The sequence below is a fragment of the Triturus cristatus genome, chromosome 1_1, assembly GCF_964204655.1.
Source record: "Triturus cristatus chromosome 1_1, aTriCri1.1, whole genome shotgun sequence".
NCBI classification, from domain to species: domain Eukaryota; kingdom Metazoa; phylum Chordata; class Amphibia; order Caudata; family Salamandridae; genus Triturus; species Triturus cristatus.
Genome location: NC_140579.1, coordinates 96580101 through 96596614, shown reverse-complemented (window position 1 = coordinate 96596614; position 16514 = coordinate 96580101). Strand labels below are relative to the sequence as shown.

The 16514-nt window shown below is 47.4% G+C and overlaps 1 protein-coding gene and 1 pseudogene across 2 annotated transcripts in view; both read right to left on the bottom strand.

Moving 5' to 3' along the window:
- The window catches only part of LOC146869606 (E3 ubiquitin-protein ligase TRIM39-like), a 135903-nt pseudogene that overhangs the window by 45330 nt on the left and 74059 nt on the right, over positions 1 to 16514 (bottom strand). Inside the window, exon 4 of the transcript XR_014962377.1 lies at positions 6921 to 6943. The product of XR_014962377.1 is annotated as an E3 ubiquitin-protein ligase TRIM39-like (transcript). The remainder of the gene's footprint in view (positions 1 to 6920; positions 6944 to 16514) is intronic.
- LOC146869607 (uncharacterized) lies at positions 11368 to 15667 on the bottom strand. The gene is made up of 2 exons (XM_085608586.1): positions 14592 to 15667; positions 11368 to 14291 (listed from the first exon to the last, which is right to left on the bottom strand). Exons 1-2 carry the CDS (start codon positions 14623 to 14625, stop codon positions 13300 to 13302), a joined length of 1026 nt encoding a protein of 341 aa, XP_085464712.1. The 5' UTR covers positions 14626 to 15667; the 3' UTR covers positions 11368 to 13299.

The window sequence follows — 16514 nt, the reverse complement described above, 5'->3', positions numbered from 1 at the left end:
TGTAATCACCATCATCACTGCTCTAGAACCTTGGTGGGATTAGCACACCACCGCTAACACTGTAATCACCATCATCACTGCTCTAGAACCTTGGAGGGATTAGCACACAACCGCTAACACTGTAATCACAATCACTGCTCTAGAGCCTTGAAGGGTTTGGCACACAACCGCTAACACTGTAATCACAGTCATCACTGCTCTAGAATCTTGGTGGGTTTCGCACACCACCGCCAACACTGTAATCATCATCATCACCACTCTAGAACTTTGGAGGGATTAGCACACAACCGCTAACACTGTAATCACAATTACTGCTCTAGAAGCTTGGTGGGATTAGCACAAAACCGCTAACACTGTAATCACAGTCATCACTGCTCTAGAATCTTGGTGGGATTAGAACACAACCACTAACACTGTAATCACAGTCATCACTGCTCTAGAACCTTGGTGGGATTAGCACACAACCGCTAACACTGTAATCACCAGCATCTCTGCTCTAGAATCTTGGTGGGATTAGAACACAACCACTAACACTGTAATCACCATCATTACTGCTCTAGAACCTTGGAGGAATTAGCACACAACCGCTAACACTGTAATCATCATCATCACTGCTCTAGAACCTTTGTGGGATTAGCACACAACCGTCAACACTGTAATCATCGTCATCACCACTCTAGAACCTTGGAGGGATTAGCACACAACCGCTAACACTGTAATGACAATCACTGCTCTAGAACCTTGAAGAGTTTGGCACACAACCGCTAACACTGTAATCACAGTCATCACTGCTCTAGAATCTTGGTGGGATTAGCACACAACCGCTAACACTGTAATCATCATCATCACTGCTCTAGAACCTAGGTGGGATTCTCACACCACCGCTAACACTGTAATCACCATCATCACTGCTCTAGAACCTTGGTGGGATTAGCACACAACCGCCAACACTGTAATCATCGTCATCACCACTCTAGAACCTTGGAGGGATTAGCACACAACCTCTAACACTGTAATCACAATCACTGCTCTAGAACCTTGGTGGGATTAGCGCACAACAGCTAACACTGTAATCATCATCACCACTGCTCTAGAACCTTGGTGGGATTCGCACACCACCGCTAACTCTGTAATCACCATCATCACTGCTCTAGAACCTTGGTGGGATTAGCACACCACCGCTAACACTGTAATCACCATCATCACTGCTCTAGAACCTTGGAGGGATTAGCACACAACCGCTAACACTGTAATCACAATCACTGCTCTAGAGCCTTGAAGGGTTTGGCCCACAACCGCTAACACTGTAATCACAGTCATCACTGCTCTAGAATCTTGGTGGGTTTCGCACACCACCGCCAACACTGTAATCATCATCATCACCACTCTAGAACCTTGGAGGGATTAGCACACAACCGCTAACACTGTAATCACAATTACTGCTCTAGAACCTTGGTGGGATTAGCACAAAACCGCTAACACTGTAATCCCTATCATCACTGCACTAGAATCTTGGTGGGATTCGCACACCACCGCTAACACTGTAATCACCATCATCTCTGCTCTAGAATGTTGGTGGAATTAGCCCACAACCGCAAACACTGTAATCACCATCATCACTGCTCTAGAACCTTGGTGAGATTAGCACACAACCGCTAACACTGTAATCACAATTACTGCTCTAGAACCTTGGTGGGATTAGCACAAAACCGCTAACACTGTAATCACCATCACCACTGCTCTAGAACCTTGGTGGGATTAGCACACAACCGCTAACACTGAACGCATCATCCTCACTGCTCTAGAACCTTGGTGGGATTAGCACACCACCGCTAACACTGTAATCACCATCATCACTGCTCTAGAACCTTGGTGGGATTAGCACACAACCGCTAACACTGTAATCACAATCACTGCTCTAAAACCTTGAAGGGTTTGGCACACAACCGCAAACACTGTAATCACCATCATCACTGCTCTAGAATGTTGGTGGGATTAGCTCACAACTGCAAACACTGTAATCACCATCATCACTGCTCTAGAATCTTGGTGGGATTAGCACACAACCGCTAACACTGTAATCACAGTCATCACTGCTCTAGAATCTTGGTGGGATTAGCACAGTGTGGAGAGGTGTGGCTCACGGGTTAGAGGTGGCAGATCTGTAAGCAGAGAATCGGCCAGGGACCAGGGTTCAATTCCCGATGCGGCAGGGTCGTGGACCAGGGTCAAAACGGACTCGATAATTCTCGCCTCGGTACCTACTCTAACCAGGAACACACTCGGCAACTCTGGGCATTAAGCTTGCCTCATCTCTACAACGGCTCCCCACAGACGCAGGGGATGCCTGGTTTCACCTTGGAGATACCCAGAAAGGGACCATCTCACAGGGATAGCCAGGACGGGTTCCCCAGTGGTCTATAGCGCCGGGACACTTCCGAGTAGCTGTGCGCTGTATAAATGAAAATAACATAACATAACACCACCGCTAACACTGTAATCACCATCATCACTGCTCTAGAACCTTGGTGAGATTAGCACACCACCGCTAACACTGTAATCACCATCATCACTGCTCTAGAACCTTGGTGGGATTAGCACACAACCGCTAACACTGTAATCACAATCACTGCTCTAAAACCTTGAAGGGATTATCACACAATACCTACAACTTTAAACCCCTTCATTGGTGCTCTAGAACCTTGGACCAATAAACACACAATCCCTGCCACTGTAAACCCTGTCTTCCCTGTTCTAGAACTTTAAATGGGATTAGTGCACCATACTACCTCTGCAGAGAGGAGAAGTCATCTCACTATACGCTGTAATCTCGAGGCACTATTGCTTACTAAGATTCTTCTTTTCATCTTTGGTTCTGGCATCCATAGGATCAAGCTGTTCATTTATCCTAAGGGGGATCCATAGGATCTGCATGGCCATTCATTTTATTAATGGTAGATAAAATTGGGGGGGCGTGGCCAACAAGATAGCCGGGCGCTCAGCCCAGACACAGGCATACTCCATCCTCCTGCCGCCCCTTCGACTCTGAAAATCTTGAAACTGATCTCCAGATAGGGCGGCGCCAGGCGGCATGGAAATAGTGACACCTCTGGAGCTATCTCCAACGCGCTGATACACAAACCGTAGAGAGGCCTATGTGGCACTCCCTCTCTGTCGGCGCCCAGGCGGTCTGCAAAGCTGTGGGGCGGACCTGGGGAGCGGCCGCAAGGAGGTGAACGGAGTGTGGGCGGTAGAGTGGGGCAGCCGATACCCCGATAGCGGTGGGAACGGCCTGCTGTTAGCACCTGCAGCCTGGGATGGAGCCCCGGCACGCCTCTGCTCTTAGTGACTGGCTCGCCACAGAGAGACCCCCCAACATAGCACCTGGCATTCTCCTCCTGTAGGATTTTCGTGGTTAACTAGTTCTGAACTAAGAGCATAGCCTCCACAGTAACATGACTGCCTGGCGCCATCCCTGCTCATGCATCTGAACTCCAGGACCCTGGATTTGAATCAGAGCTGTAGGTGATACCAGGAGGTGAGAACTCTGCATCCTTTGTGCTGCTGCACCCCACCGCTACTCCTGGAGTGCCTCACACAGCCTGCCTGTGGGGAATTGGACTGGCAACACTGGTGGCATCCATTCTAGACACACAACAGGAAGACACACCTCAGGAAGAGGTGTGGTACCGCGGCCAGGGTGACTGACGCCGGAATCTGGGGATCACGGTTCGATCCCCGGCGCCGGCGGCAGATTAGCCCAGCACCATGTGACTCTGGGCAATAGCTTGCTTAATCTTCCCGACGGCCCCCGGCGCCTAGAGACCCTTACAGGTGATTGTTCGCGCTTTACAAATGTGGTTGAGGTGTGGGGAGCAACCTCAACTGCAGCTCTTCCGCCAGGAACCCTGGAGATATTGAGTGAGAGAAAGTTGCAGGCCCTCACGGTGTCATGGGTAAGGACAAACTGCGCAGGGGCACCAAGCAGGCAAGGATTGACCAGTTCAAGGCACAGGGAGCGGGTACCACCACATCACAGTCTCTTGGAGAGGCGACAAAACCTGCGATGGAGCCCTCGGGGGCCCAGATTCTGGCATCAATTGAAGCCTCAGAACAAATCCGAAGCCATGGCCATAGACGTGAACCTCCTCCGCACCGACCTGCGCACGGTAGAGGAGCGATTAGTGGAAACAGAGACACAGGTCAGGGAAGTGCAGGGGGAGATCTGCACATTGAAGGTGACGGTGGCCGCCCAGGAGATCTGCTTGAGTCGATTGGAGGCACGGATGGAATATGTGGACGGCTGGTCCCACAGATGTAACTTACGATTTGTGGGATTCCCCGGGGGCGCCGAGGGTAACCTCCCAGAGACCTTCATGGAAGACTAGATCAAGATGGCATGCCCACTATTTTTCGTGGTGGAAAGGGCCCAGAAGTCATTGGCCCCAACGCCGGAACCAGGAGCTCCACCCAGAACTATTTTAGGGAAATCTCTGAACTACAGAGACCGGGATAAACTTCTATGAGGGGTTCGGAGCCATGGAGACCCGATATTTGAAAATAGCAGTATACGAATATTCCCAGACTACACAAGAGCTGTCCAATTGCAACGGCAGTCCTTTGGTAGTGTCAAACAAAAGCTAAGACCCCACCAAACTGAAGGTGCTGCTGGATGGACGTTCTCATATTTTCATAACGCCAGAGAACACTCGGGGCTGGCTGGAGGTCCGTAGTTCTGAATGTCAGCCTTCGACATCCACGGGATGGGCTCAGGGTTCACTGTGGCACGGAGATGGCCCCTCGGCTGCTCCAATGGCCCCTCGGCTGCTCCAAGGAGATAAAGCTGATGTAGACGCTGTTCCAGATCTGCCACAAGAGCGAGGTGCAATCTGATGGTACACTGGACCTACCAAAACAATGACAGGAGCGAGAAGCAGCCAGTACCTTAGTAGAGGCAGTTACCTCTGCTTCTTCCTCAAACACAGAATCAGATCTTTTGGGGACTCACAAACACCCGAGCGAGACTCTAATTAAAAAAAGTTCTTTGTTTGTAAAAAATTGTTTTATTTATTTAATATAATATTTTTAGATATGTCACATCTATTGAACATTATAATATGTTTCCATTTTTAATATTTTTATGTGTTTTTTATTTTGTTATATCTTTTGTGTTGTTGATATTTTGTTTGTTTTTAATTTTGAACTGACTCCAGTGGGAATATTAATTTTTACCCTTCCGCTATCCAACACTTTCCTTTATTGAAGCACTAACTGGAGTGGGAATAGTAATTTTTACCCCTCCGCTATCCAACAATTTCCCTACTGTTGCACTCACTGGAGTGGGAATAGTATTTTTTACCTCTCCGTCATCCAACACTTTCCCTACTGTTGCACTAACTGGAGTGTGAATAGTAATTTTTACCCCTCAGCTATCCAATACTTTCCCTACTGTTGCACTTACTGGAGTGGGAATGGTAATTTGAACCCCTCTGCTATCCAACACCGTCCCTACTGTTGCCCTCACTGGAGTGGGAATAGTAATTTTTACCCCTCCGCTATCCAACACTTTCTCTACTGTTGCATTCACTGGAGTGGGAATAGTAATTTTTAACCCTCTGCTATCCAATACTTTCCCTACTGTTACACTCATTGGAGTGGGAATAGTAATTTTTACCCCTAAATATCCAACACTTTCCCTACTGTTGCACTCACTGGAGTTGGAATAGTAAATTTAATTATTCAGCTATCCATCATTTTCTCTACTGTTGTATTTTTTGTTTTGTGAAATGTACGTTTTAATTATTTTTTTATAGTTAAATGTTTGAATTAATTATAAAATGTTTTTTTTATTATAAATTATTGATATATATATATATTTTATTTTTATATCATTTAAAACTGAAAATTAAATAAAGATAGTGATTAAACTATTTGAAAGTAAATATATGTATAAAATATTATGTTTGTGTGTTTATATATTTTTAATTAGTTTATTTCTTTATATTTAGTTAAAATATATATTAAATGTAACAAATTTTCTTAAAAATATTATAAATATTTAATATATTGTTTTAATTGTATTTTTAAATTAATATTTTTTTACATCTATATTTTTAACTTTTATATTTTTGATTCAATATTTGTGTACTTACCTGTTAAGGTATTGGAGTCAATATTTTTTTAGTTAATATATTTTTTTTTATATATTGATCATCGATATTTTTAATATTGATAGTCTGTCAATGATCCGTACAAATGCTCAGTCCTCATGGTTGCGTCCGGTATGAGGACTGACTATTCTTTTAGTATTATACTAACCGATCACCACCAGTCAGTCATAATAGGCTTCTTGCTTATTTCCCACTCCACTAGGATATTCACAAGACAAATATTCATACATAGGCCCTTTGCATTGCATTCCACTACACATGGGATCACTTCCCTCGTTTCACCTGGGTGACCAGTTTCCTTTCTAAACTGGTCTACTTTTATATGTTGTTATATGAACTTCCCTTTCTACTACTCAGGAGACTTCGCTCTCCTTACGATGTACTAATTTTTACTTTTCCGCACAGTACTATATTTTACTCAGCATGGTCGCATATACATACAATTGTATATATTTTAAATAGATTCCTCCTTATGTTTTGTGAGGACAGCAGCTCATTTCTGTGGCAATTTTTTCAAGACTCAAAAGAGTTTGCTGAAAACTTGCAGGGATTTATGAAAATTGAAGAGTTTCCTGATGACCCAGGGAAGGTTTCTGAGGACGTAAAGCTTTTTTTGGGGAATGCAAAGTGATTTTATGAGGATCTGAAAGTTTCCTAACACTTTGTGTAAAAGCCACTACTGAGCTCACACACAGCAGCATTGAGACCTGCTCCTTACACACTGACAGGAGGATAATAAACCAGCCTTACCTGCTTAGGGTGCTTCTGACATCCTGCAAAACAGAGAGACAAATAGAGTGAATTCAGTTTCCACAGGAGATGTTAAAGATATAGCAGTATTTTTAGGAGTGAAACACTTAACTATGTATGGTTAGAAAACATTGACTGGAGTCACATGAAACAGCACATACTGGGGTATCGCATGACTAAGCACAAACTGTGATGCTCTGAATGAGGTCACAAGATATAACAGAAACTGATATTCAGAATGGTAATGACATAGCACAGTGTCATTCTGAATGGAGTCACAAAACACAGCACATTCTGATATTCTGAATGAGGTCACTTGGCACATTGTATGACGTTCTCAACAGGGTCACATGCATTTACATCATTTAGGGATTACCAGGGGTTGCAGCTGTGACTCCTGGCTTGCCCCTTGTGACCCCTAGCACTGCTTGTGCGACCTCTGGCTTCAGAGGAAGCAAAATGAGTACCAAGAACAAAGAGGAAGCTCACCCTTATGGGAGCCGTGCTCCACCTTTGTTTTCCGCCAATTTTATATTACACTAATAGTGAATAATAGATTATTATTCACTGTTAGTGTAATAAAAAGTGTGGCACGGGGATCTAGAATGAGAACTTTTGTGACAGATGTCTTAAATAAAAAAATGCTTCTAAATGTATGTTGGGTACGTGCTTTGTGAGAATGTTTGTACGTGTGAGCATGAGTGTGTGGTTGTAAAAGTGAGTGTCAGTGACAGGTAGTGTGAGAGAGCCACTAAAAGGGAGTGAGAATAAGTGAGAATGAGTGGCAGTGAGCGTGAGTGAGTCTGAATGAGCGACAATTAGAGTGAGTGCACCAGTGAAAAAGTATGAGTGAGTAAGACTTAGAGTGTGTGTGAATGAAGGAGAGAGAATGAGTGATACAGAGTGATTGAGAATAAAGGAGTTAGAGCAAGTGAGTATGAGTAAGTATGTCGGAGTGAGAGTACGAATGAGTGAGAGTGAGGTAGACTAGGTGAGAATGAATGATTGAATGTGGTTGAATAAATGTAAGTGAGAATATGATGTAATGCTTGCTAGTCTGCCATTGGCCCTTACATACTGAAGGTAATTCATGGCTTATAGAGGGACCTATGGAAAAATTCTACTGCTGGAATACTGGAGGTAAATGTTGGCAGGGGCAGGCAGCTGTGAAAACCAATGCTACTGGCAGACTGGAGAAATTGTTGGCATAGGGGGTAACTGTGTCAAAATACTGGAACTACTTCAATGGAGATACTTCTTGGTATAAGGGAGGAAAACCATGACATACGGAAGCAACAAGCCCTGATGTACTAGATGTAAATCCACCAAGCAGTGGTTTCTCTATGGAGGTGTTGCCCCCCTGTATTTGCTGCCCCCCTGGACCCTAATATGCATTTAGATAGTTTATAGTTTTGGCCGTGGTGCTTATAATACAGCTGCGGGCCGGCTGCACATTGCAAGTTGCAGACTTTCAATTTATGAGGGGGTGGGGAATCATTATAGACCGCACCGGAAGAGTGTCTGGGTCAAAAGATGTGCAAGTGCGCATGTCGGGTTGGACAGGTGTCTTCCTATGACCAACCCGACATGCACACATAAGACCTCTCCTACCTGCACAAAGTTAGTGAGCCAGGGATCACATCCGCAGCCTTCCCAGTCTCCTAAGGAGCACTGACATCGCCTGCTCCAGCCAATCCCAACGCTGCTCTTCTGCTGTGAAGCAGCTTCTGGATTGGCTCAAGAGGTGAAGAGTTGGCCTAGTCTTGGAGGAAGCAGGTTTGGCTTTACAGAAGGACATGGCCAATCACAGCATGGCTTTATTACGAACCCATGCAGTGATGGGTCATTTTCTAACTCTTGTTGCATTCCCTTCAGTCGCTCTACTATTCCTGCGTCATCAACATGCGCAGCCCAGGGAGTAGCAAAGACGAGAGCGAAAAGCGCTGCGAGTAAGTAACGGTTATGGTAAAAAAATATTTAACAGGATTAATCTTTTCTTAAGATGTTTTACAAGACAGAAAATTAACCTGATAAACAGATATTAGAGATACCTGAGAAGATGTTCAGAATATGGTAAAAAACATAATGAAAACAGACCATGAAATTGAAGGGTGTAGAGAGATAAACAAAAAAGGAGATACAAATAAAATCACAAGGGGAAGCCAGATGAGTGAGGCACAAAAATATACAATTTCTGATTGGTAAAATGTAAATTTCATCATTTAAGTATCCATGCAACCTCGGAGACGATCTAGGAAGGCCAGGCGGCACTAAAACGGTAATATAGTACGACTTCAGGATAGACTTCAGGATGATAAATGTTCAATAATAAGCAAGCGTCCTGTGGTTGTATGTTGGTACATTAAAGTACGACTTCAGGATGGTAAAATTTCAGAATAATAAGCAAGTGTCCCGTGGTCGTATGTTGGCTAATTTTTAATGAAATTACTATCAAGAATTATGGGGGAGAAAATCCAGAAACATTTAAAGCAGAGGTCTGCAACCAGTCGATGGCGAGCTAGAGGTGGCTCGCCGACAACCTGTCAGTACCTCACAGCCTGACCCCACTTTTGTATCCTGTCATTGCAATTTTGTTTATTTTTGGGCCTTTTTGGTCTCTTGTCCATTCTTGCCCGCTGTCGCACACACCAACTGCTCCCATTGGCTATTAAGTTTCGGTGGGGAGTGGGGGCAAAGCGAGTGACGTCAGTCCCGCATGAGCAGTCTTAGACTGCCCACCGTAAGTGACTGGTGTGCTTCCAGTCCATGATGGCCGCTTCCCATTGGCTGATATACAAGGCGGCATGTTTTTACACTGCCTCTACCAGCCCTTGTGTGCTGCCGCTCTGTCTGCAGCGCTTGAATAATGTCACGAACACATGACCCAACACCTACGAGACCTTAACTGGCTCCCCGTCGAGAAGAGAATCACCTTCAAGCTCCTCACCCACACCTGCAAATCCCTCTACAACATCGGACCGAAATACCTCAATGAGAGAGTATCGTTCCACGTACCCAAGAGGAACCTCCGCTCCACCGACCTAACCCTGGCAGAAGTCCCCGCATCTGCAGAAACAGAGCAGGTGGGAGAGCCTTCTCCTACATCGCAGCCAAGACATGGAACAAGCTTCCGGTGAACATCAGACGCTTCCAGACCCTGCACAAGTTCAGGAAGGACCTACAGACCTGGATATTCGACTGATCCGGAGCTGCTACCCCCACCAGCTCCTTGAGACCCTCACGGATGAGTAGCGCGCTCTGTAAACCTCCTGATTGATTGATTGATAGGTTCGCTAGTGCGGCGCCTGTGGATTTGAAGCTTTTTCTCGAAATAGAAGCTGGCGGACCCCCTCCTTGATGGACTGCAACCTGCGACCCCCCTCCCCTACCCCCCAGTGCCTTGAGACCCTTACGGGTGAGTAGTCGCACTTAACAAACAAACACCCAGTCCACCAAGCCTTTCTCTGGAAATGATATAGCTTGACACGCTTGCAGCCCCTCATCGTTGAATTCAGGTAACTAAAAGTCTAATGTAAACATGAATACACTTAAAAAGCCTTTTTGTCTGCATATTTGTGCTGGTGAGTTTCCGTCAGTGCAGTGTGCCCTTCTCTTCAGAGTCAAGTGACATGATGGGGGGGTTCCTCTTCAGCACCCTGCAGCATGACCTTCTGGGTGCCAAAATGAATAACCAACAACAGCCCCCGTTAGCTAAAAGCTTTTATATTAGATGGCACTTGCACGACCCTGGAATCCGCTCCAGCTCCCACATCTTAAACAACAGAGGCAGCTTCACAATTCTGGAGTGTGACACAATTAGGGGACATAATGTGGCCTAACGGCTAGAGCGGTCAACCTCGAAGCTGGGGAACCGGGTTTGAGTCTCGACAGGGATGTTCAACATCCTGTGATTCTGGCAAATCAGTCAATCTCCCCGTGAAATGAATGAGCCCGTCTGTAATGTAACTGGTGCTCATGTAAAGAGCTCTGAGACCTTCGGGCCGAGTTCGCGCTAAGTAAAACTAAAAGAAAAATTATACTGTTATCTCGGGAAAGGCCCCTTAAATACTCGTTCTTTTGGCAGTGCAGGCTGACTGTTGGGCGAGCGGGTGGTGCATGTTCACAACTCTGTGTCCGGAGATAACTGGAAACGTGAGCATACAGAGTTGTTTGGGGTGTTCCTATAGCATCCCTCTCGCAAAATCCCATCCCAGAAACCCCCACGCGCCAGCTGCGGCTTGTGTGTGCGTTATTTAATTATTAGCAGCACTCTTTTCAGGTCACTAGACTTGCATTTTTAAATTTTTCGAGGCCTGATCATGTAAATTAAAGCAGCGTTTCGCACAGAGCTTTTATTTTTAAATACATAAAGTGATCTGAGTCATTCCTGGCCATAAACCGGAGCCAGGAACATTATTTTACATTTCTTTTCATTGAATTTGAATGACTGCGAGGGTGTGGCATAAGAGCCAGAGCTGCCGACTTCGAAGCTGGGGATCCAGGTTCGAGTCTCGGCATAGGCTCCACATCCTCTGATTCTGGGCAAATGACTTACAGCCTCATGCATCAAGCAAAAATCCAGTCGGTAAAATACCGAATCGTTAATAACACCCGTTAGCGAATAAAAAAAAAACGATTTCCAATGCATGAACCCAAAATGTGAGCCAATAACGAATCGCAAAATAAATCCGGTAAAATACCGAATCGCAAATAACCAGAAAGCAAATTTACCGAATCGCTAAATACCGAATGAGCAGATACCGAAATCACTATTAGCTCCCGGAAAGTGCCAATGGCAAATAACGAATCGCACCCCAATGCAACAAAAGTCGCAAATACCGAAAATCCCCAAAATCGCTATTTTGCTTGAGCTAAATAAGGGGAATCAGAACCTGGAGTTAAAGTAAAAAAAAAGTCACATGAATAAAAAAAAACACTTTCAACATGTGCAACTGATTGTGCCAATGACCAAACCCTTAAATGTGGCCCAGGAGACCCTGTTGGCTACCACAAAATGGCAGCCCTCTACGTGCTTGCAAGGAGGATGCGTATCAATGCGGCAGGACAGCGCAGGAGAAGGGTCCAGGAGAGAGTTGTCAGACTGCGCATCACCTTGCTCGGGCAGAACGAGGACGAGGTGTACGAGAAGTATCGACTTAAACGTGCCATGATCATGCGCCTCATTGCAGACCTGGAACCATCACTGCAGCACCAGACACACCGGACCAATGCAATCCCTGCGCACGTCCAGGTCCTATGCAGCCTGCACCTACTGGCCTCAGGGAGTTTCCAGGGGGTAATTGCGGTAGCCGGAGGCGTATCGCAAAGCGCACTCTCACGCTTCTTCAAGAAATTCCTAGATGCCATGCTGACAATGCTACACACCCACATCAGCTTCCCCACAACCCCACAGCAGTTGGACCGCAACAAACAGGCATTCTACCAGGTGGCACAATTCCCCCATGTAAGTGGATGCATCGACTGTACGCATATCCCCATATGTCCACCCGCAGCAAATGAGTACATATTCCGGAACCGCAAGTCCTACCACTCAATCAACGTGCAGGTTGTGTGCGATGCCAATCACATCATAATGGACCTAGTGGCACAATTCCCGGGGAGCACACACGACTCCTACATAGTCCACCACAGTGGAATCCACAGGCGTCTAATCAACGGAGAATTTGGAGAGGGACTCCTGCTTGGTACGTACAAATTACGCTTCCCCACACCAACACCACACATGTATGGACATCACCAATGCTAAGTCTTTGCTTCTATCTTCTAGGTGACAGTGCTTACGCCCTGCGTGAATATATACTCACCCCATACATCAATCCAGCAACCCCACAGGAACACCGCCACAACGCAGCACACATAAGCACTAGGAATGTCATAGAGAGGACACTTGGGATTCTGAAGAGTCGCTTTAGAATCCTACATAAGACTGGCGGCGCCTTGCTATACAAACCTGAAACCTGCTGCCGGATTATTGCTGTATGTGCAATGCTGCACAACATTGCGACCAGAAGGGGGATACCCATAGAGGTTGACAGGAATGACCACCACCGGGATGACCAACCACCCGCCCAACAACGACAGGCACACGTCCCTAACACAGCAGAGGGCCACAGGAGGCGGACATACATCATGCAACATCATTTCAGAATCAGGTGAGAATGAAACATTACAAGTTTGTTTGGGGTGCAACTGTTTAATGCACAGTAGCACTGCGGTATGTGCAACAAAACAAGCAATGGAAATAATGCTCCACAGGAAAAAAGTAAAATCAAATGTGCGTTAAAGTCACGCCTGTGCAGACTCAGAAAGGGGAGGTCCATGGTTGCCCCACCATGGTCCGGCATGTCTGTGTATCTGTCTAGTGGCGCTTGCCACGTACCCCAAGCCTCCGCTCAGGTGTCTCCAATGCCTCACCACGGCCTGTCCCCGTGGAGGCCCGCGAACTGCGGCGCCTGGTGCTGGCCTCTGCCAGTGACACGCTGCTGACACTGGAGGCAGCCTCACTGGCGTCATCCCCTCCCAAAGCAGCAGCACTGCATGTGCTGCCCTGTAGGTGTTCAACAGCAGTGGTCATCTGCCCTAGTGCCTTGGCAACATCCCCGCAGAAGTGCCCAAGGTCCACCTGCAAGGACACAGAGCGGCGTGCCAACACTGCGGTACTGTTGCTGTGACGTGTGATCGCCTTTGTAGCGGCGGCGGAACGCACCAATTGCTGTCGATGCCTCCTCTTCTCGCACTCATGGCCCTCCCTCATGGCACGGGTGAGCTCATGGATGTCTTCCCTGAGGTGAGCATTGCCCTCTGCCACCACAGTGGTCATGTCCCTAACCACCGTGCTCATGTCCGTAACCGCCGCAGTCATGCCACGCATTTCTCTAGCAAGGCGCACGATATTGCAGCTAATGTTTGCCATGTGTCGTCCCTGCAGGCGCTGTACATGCAGCATCCTCTCCTCGATGGCAGAAGTGTGTGGGAGATCCAGGTCGCCTGAGGAGACGGAACTTGGCCGAGCCCTGCGCCGCTGTGTGAGTCTTGCGCGTCCAGGTGGTGCATCAGGTGGTGTGATGGTGCGCAGACTGTGTCCCAATTGTGTGGAGGGTGTTTCCATCACCTGCAAGGGCGCAACTTTGGACCTGCGCCTCTGCGCTTTTGTGGCTGTTGTAGCTGCAGAGGGTGTGGCTGGTGCTGGTGGCGCTGGTGCCTGTGCTGGTGGTGCTGGTGGTGGTGGTGCTGGTGGGGTGGCAGGTGGAGGTGATGTATGCGCATCCTGCGCTGTCTCCAGGTCGGAATCCACAGGTGTCTCGGATATTATCAGCCGCCCGCTGTCGTCCGAATCCCCAGGAGATGCATCTGTGTGTGAAACAGTGCATGGTTAGTGGGATAGTTACACCTACGTAGTGTTGTACACATACATGTCCCTCTGTGATCCACTAAATAAACAGTCTCTATCCATGTTCAACTGATGTGGTGAATGGTCATTGCATTTACGCCTGTACATGCACACTGGGCTTACTAGACTACAACTCCCATGATGCACTAGTGTTAGGAGTAAAGCTGTTTGTGCCAAAGCTGCATACACACTCAGATCTTGCTGGGGGCATGGAAACGGATTTACGCTATGCTGGGTATGGGCACAGGCATGCATCTTACCTTGGGCACTTGTGGCTGCGCCGGACGTGTCCATCTGGGTCACTCCCACGACTGCTTCCCGCTCGATTGTTCCTTCCACCAGATCCTCCAGGGCAGTGTTTGCTTGGACCGTGGAAGGGCCGCCTCCGGTTCTGCTTGCCTCCCGGAGCCTCTCTGAAATCCTCTACTTTGCACGCTTCCGCAGGTCGTACCACCTTTTCTTGAGGTCGTCGATGCTGCGGGGCGTCACACCTACAGCATTCACCCTCTCCCGGATGAGCAGCCAAATGCGGCGATTCCCTTGCTCAGGCACCTTGAGGGACAGCTTACCGAAGAGGCGATCGTGCTTGCTGCTGACTCCCTCTATCAGGTGCTCCAGCTCCCTGTCGGAGAACTTGCGCTTGCGCTTGCGTGCAGCCTCAGCGCTGGATGGTGCTTCCTTCTCCATCAGGTATTTGTTTTGAGGATGGCACAGTTGTTGTGGCTTCACTCTGCACAGGCAGTCTTCAGTCACAGCTCCTGTTTGCTCCTCTGTCGATGCAATGTGGGTGGGGCTGCAGTATTTCCTGGTTGGTGATGTCATCTGCACGTTCCCGGTGCGACGCGGTCAATTGCGATTTCGCTATTACCGAATTCGCTATTAGCTAATTCGGTATTACCGAACTCGCTATTAGCTATTCGGAGTTTGCATGCCCCGCTATTGCTTAATCGGTGGAAATAGCGATTTTTAAGGAATCGCTAGGATTTACCGAATCTGTTGATGCATGCCCAAAAGCGATTCCTTAATAACGATTCCTTATTTCTCGCTATTAAGGAATCGCTTTTGGTTTGCTTGATGCATGTGCCCCTTAATCTCCTATCGACTACGGCCTATGGACAGCGCCTAAAGACCCTCACTGGAAGCATTATAAACTAATAAAATAATGAGAGAAATGTAAAATAGGTTCCTGCCTCCGGTTTGTGCCGAGGGACCACTTGCAAGCGGTACTTTATTAATGGGTACTAGGGGTGGACTCTGGGAGCAATGCACCAGTTGCTCGGCCTTTAGTAGCACCAATGATTTTACTGATCAGAAGTAGCTCTCTCTACAGAAAAGGTTGGAGACCCCTGGTGTACACGGATTACTGGTAGCACTAACGGTTTCATGCAGTAAAAAGTTACCACTGTAGAACGAGCAGGATTTGCAAGAGGGACAGTCGTACTCCTATTCCGCACACGTCCGCTGCCTGTGTCACCCTCCTATAGAGAATTCCAATGTTGTGATGTTATTGTCCAAGTTGCGACATGCTGTGTGAACTGCGCATATTATGTTTCAAACGAGTGGGAGATGACAGGCAAGATGGCCGCGGACAGGCTGAGCTGAGCAGTCGCTGTTCCATACCTCTCCCGGTGGTAATAATCTAGCGCCCTGAGACATGTACTGGTGATGGAAATGCCCCCCCCCCAAAGGCTATGATCAGTCTCTGGCACGCAACCCTACTTGCGCCGACTCGAATTTCTCCAGAAACGTGGAAGTTACCTGCGATACTTAAACGGAGCTGGCTGAAGGTAGCCTTCAAGAGGGCCTGGAGGAAGTGGGAGAGCACGCGGAGAACGTTGAGTATTCTGACACTGCCACTGACAGTGCTTGGCAATCAGTTCTACAAGATGCCCCCGCGCTCTGCCAAGACGGACAAAATGAAGGAGAAACAGGAGAAGCATAAGGAAGTACATCAGCTCGAGAATACTCCTATGGAACCAGCTAAGGTGACGCCGCCAGCCCCAAAGGATCTAGGAGCAATTCGGAAGACAGCGGCAGTAGCGCAAAGGCTTAGGAAAGCTGAGTCACGGAGGGGGGAAAAAGCGGCTGTAAATACCCCCACGGGCCCAACTGACCGAGTAGATGGAGCCACCGATCTGAAGATGACAAGATTAGTGCGGCAGCAGGAGGATGGAGTTGAGAAA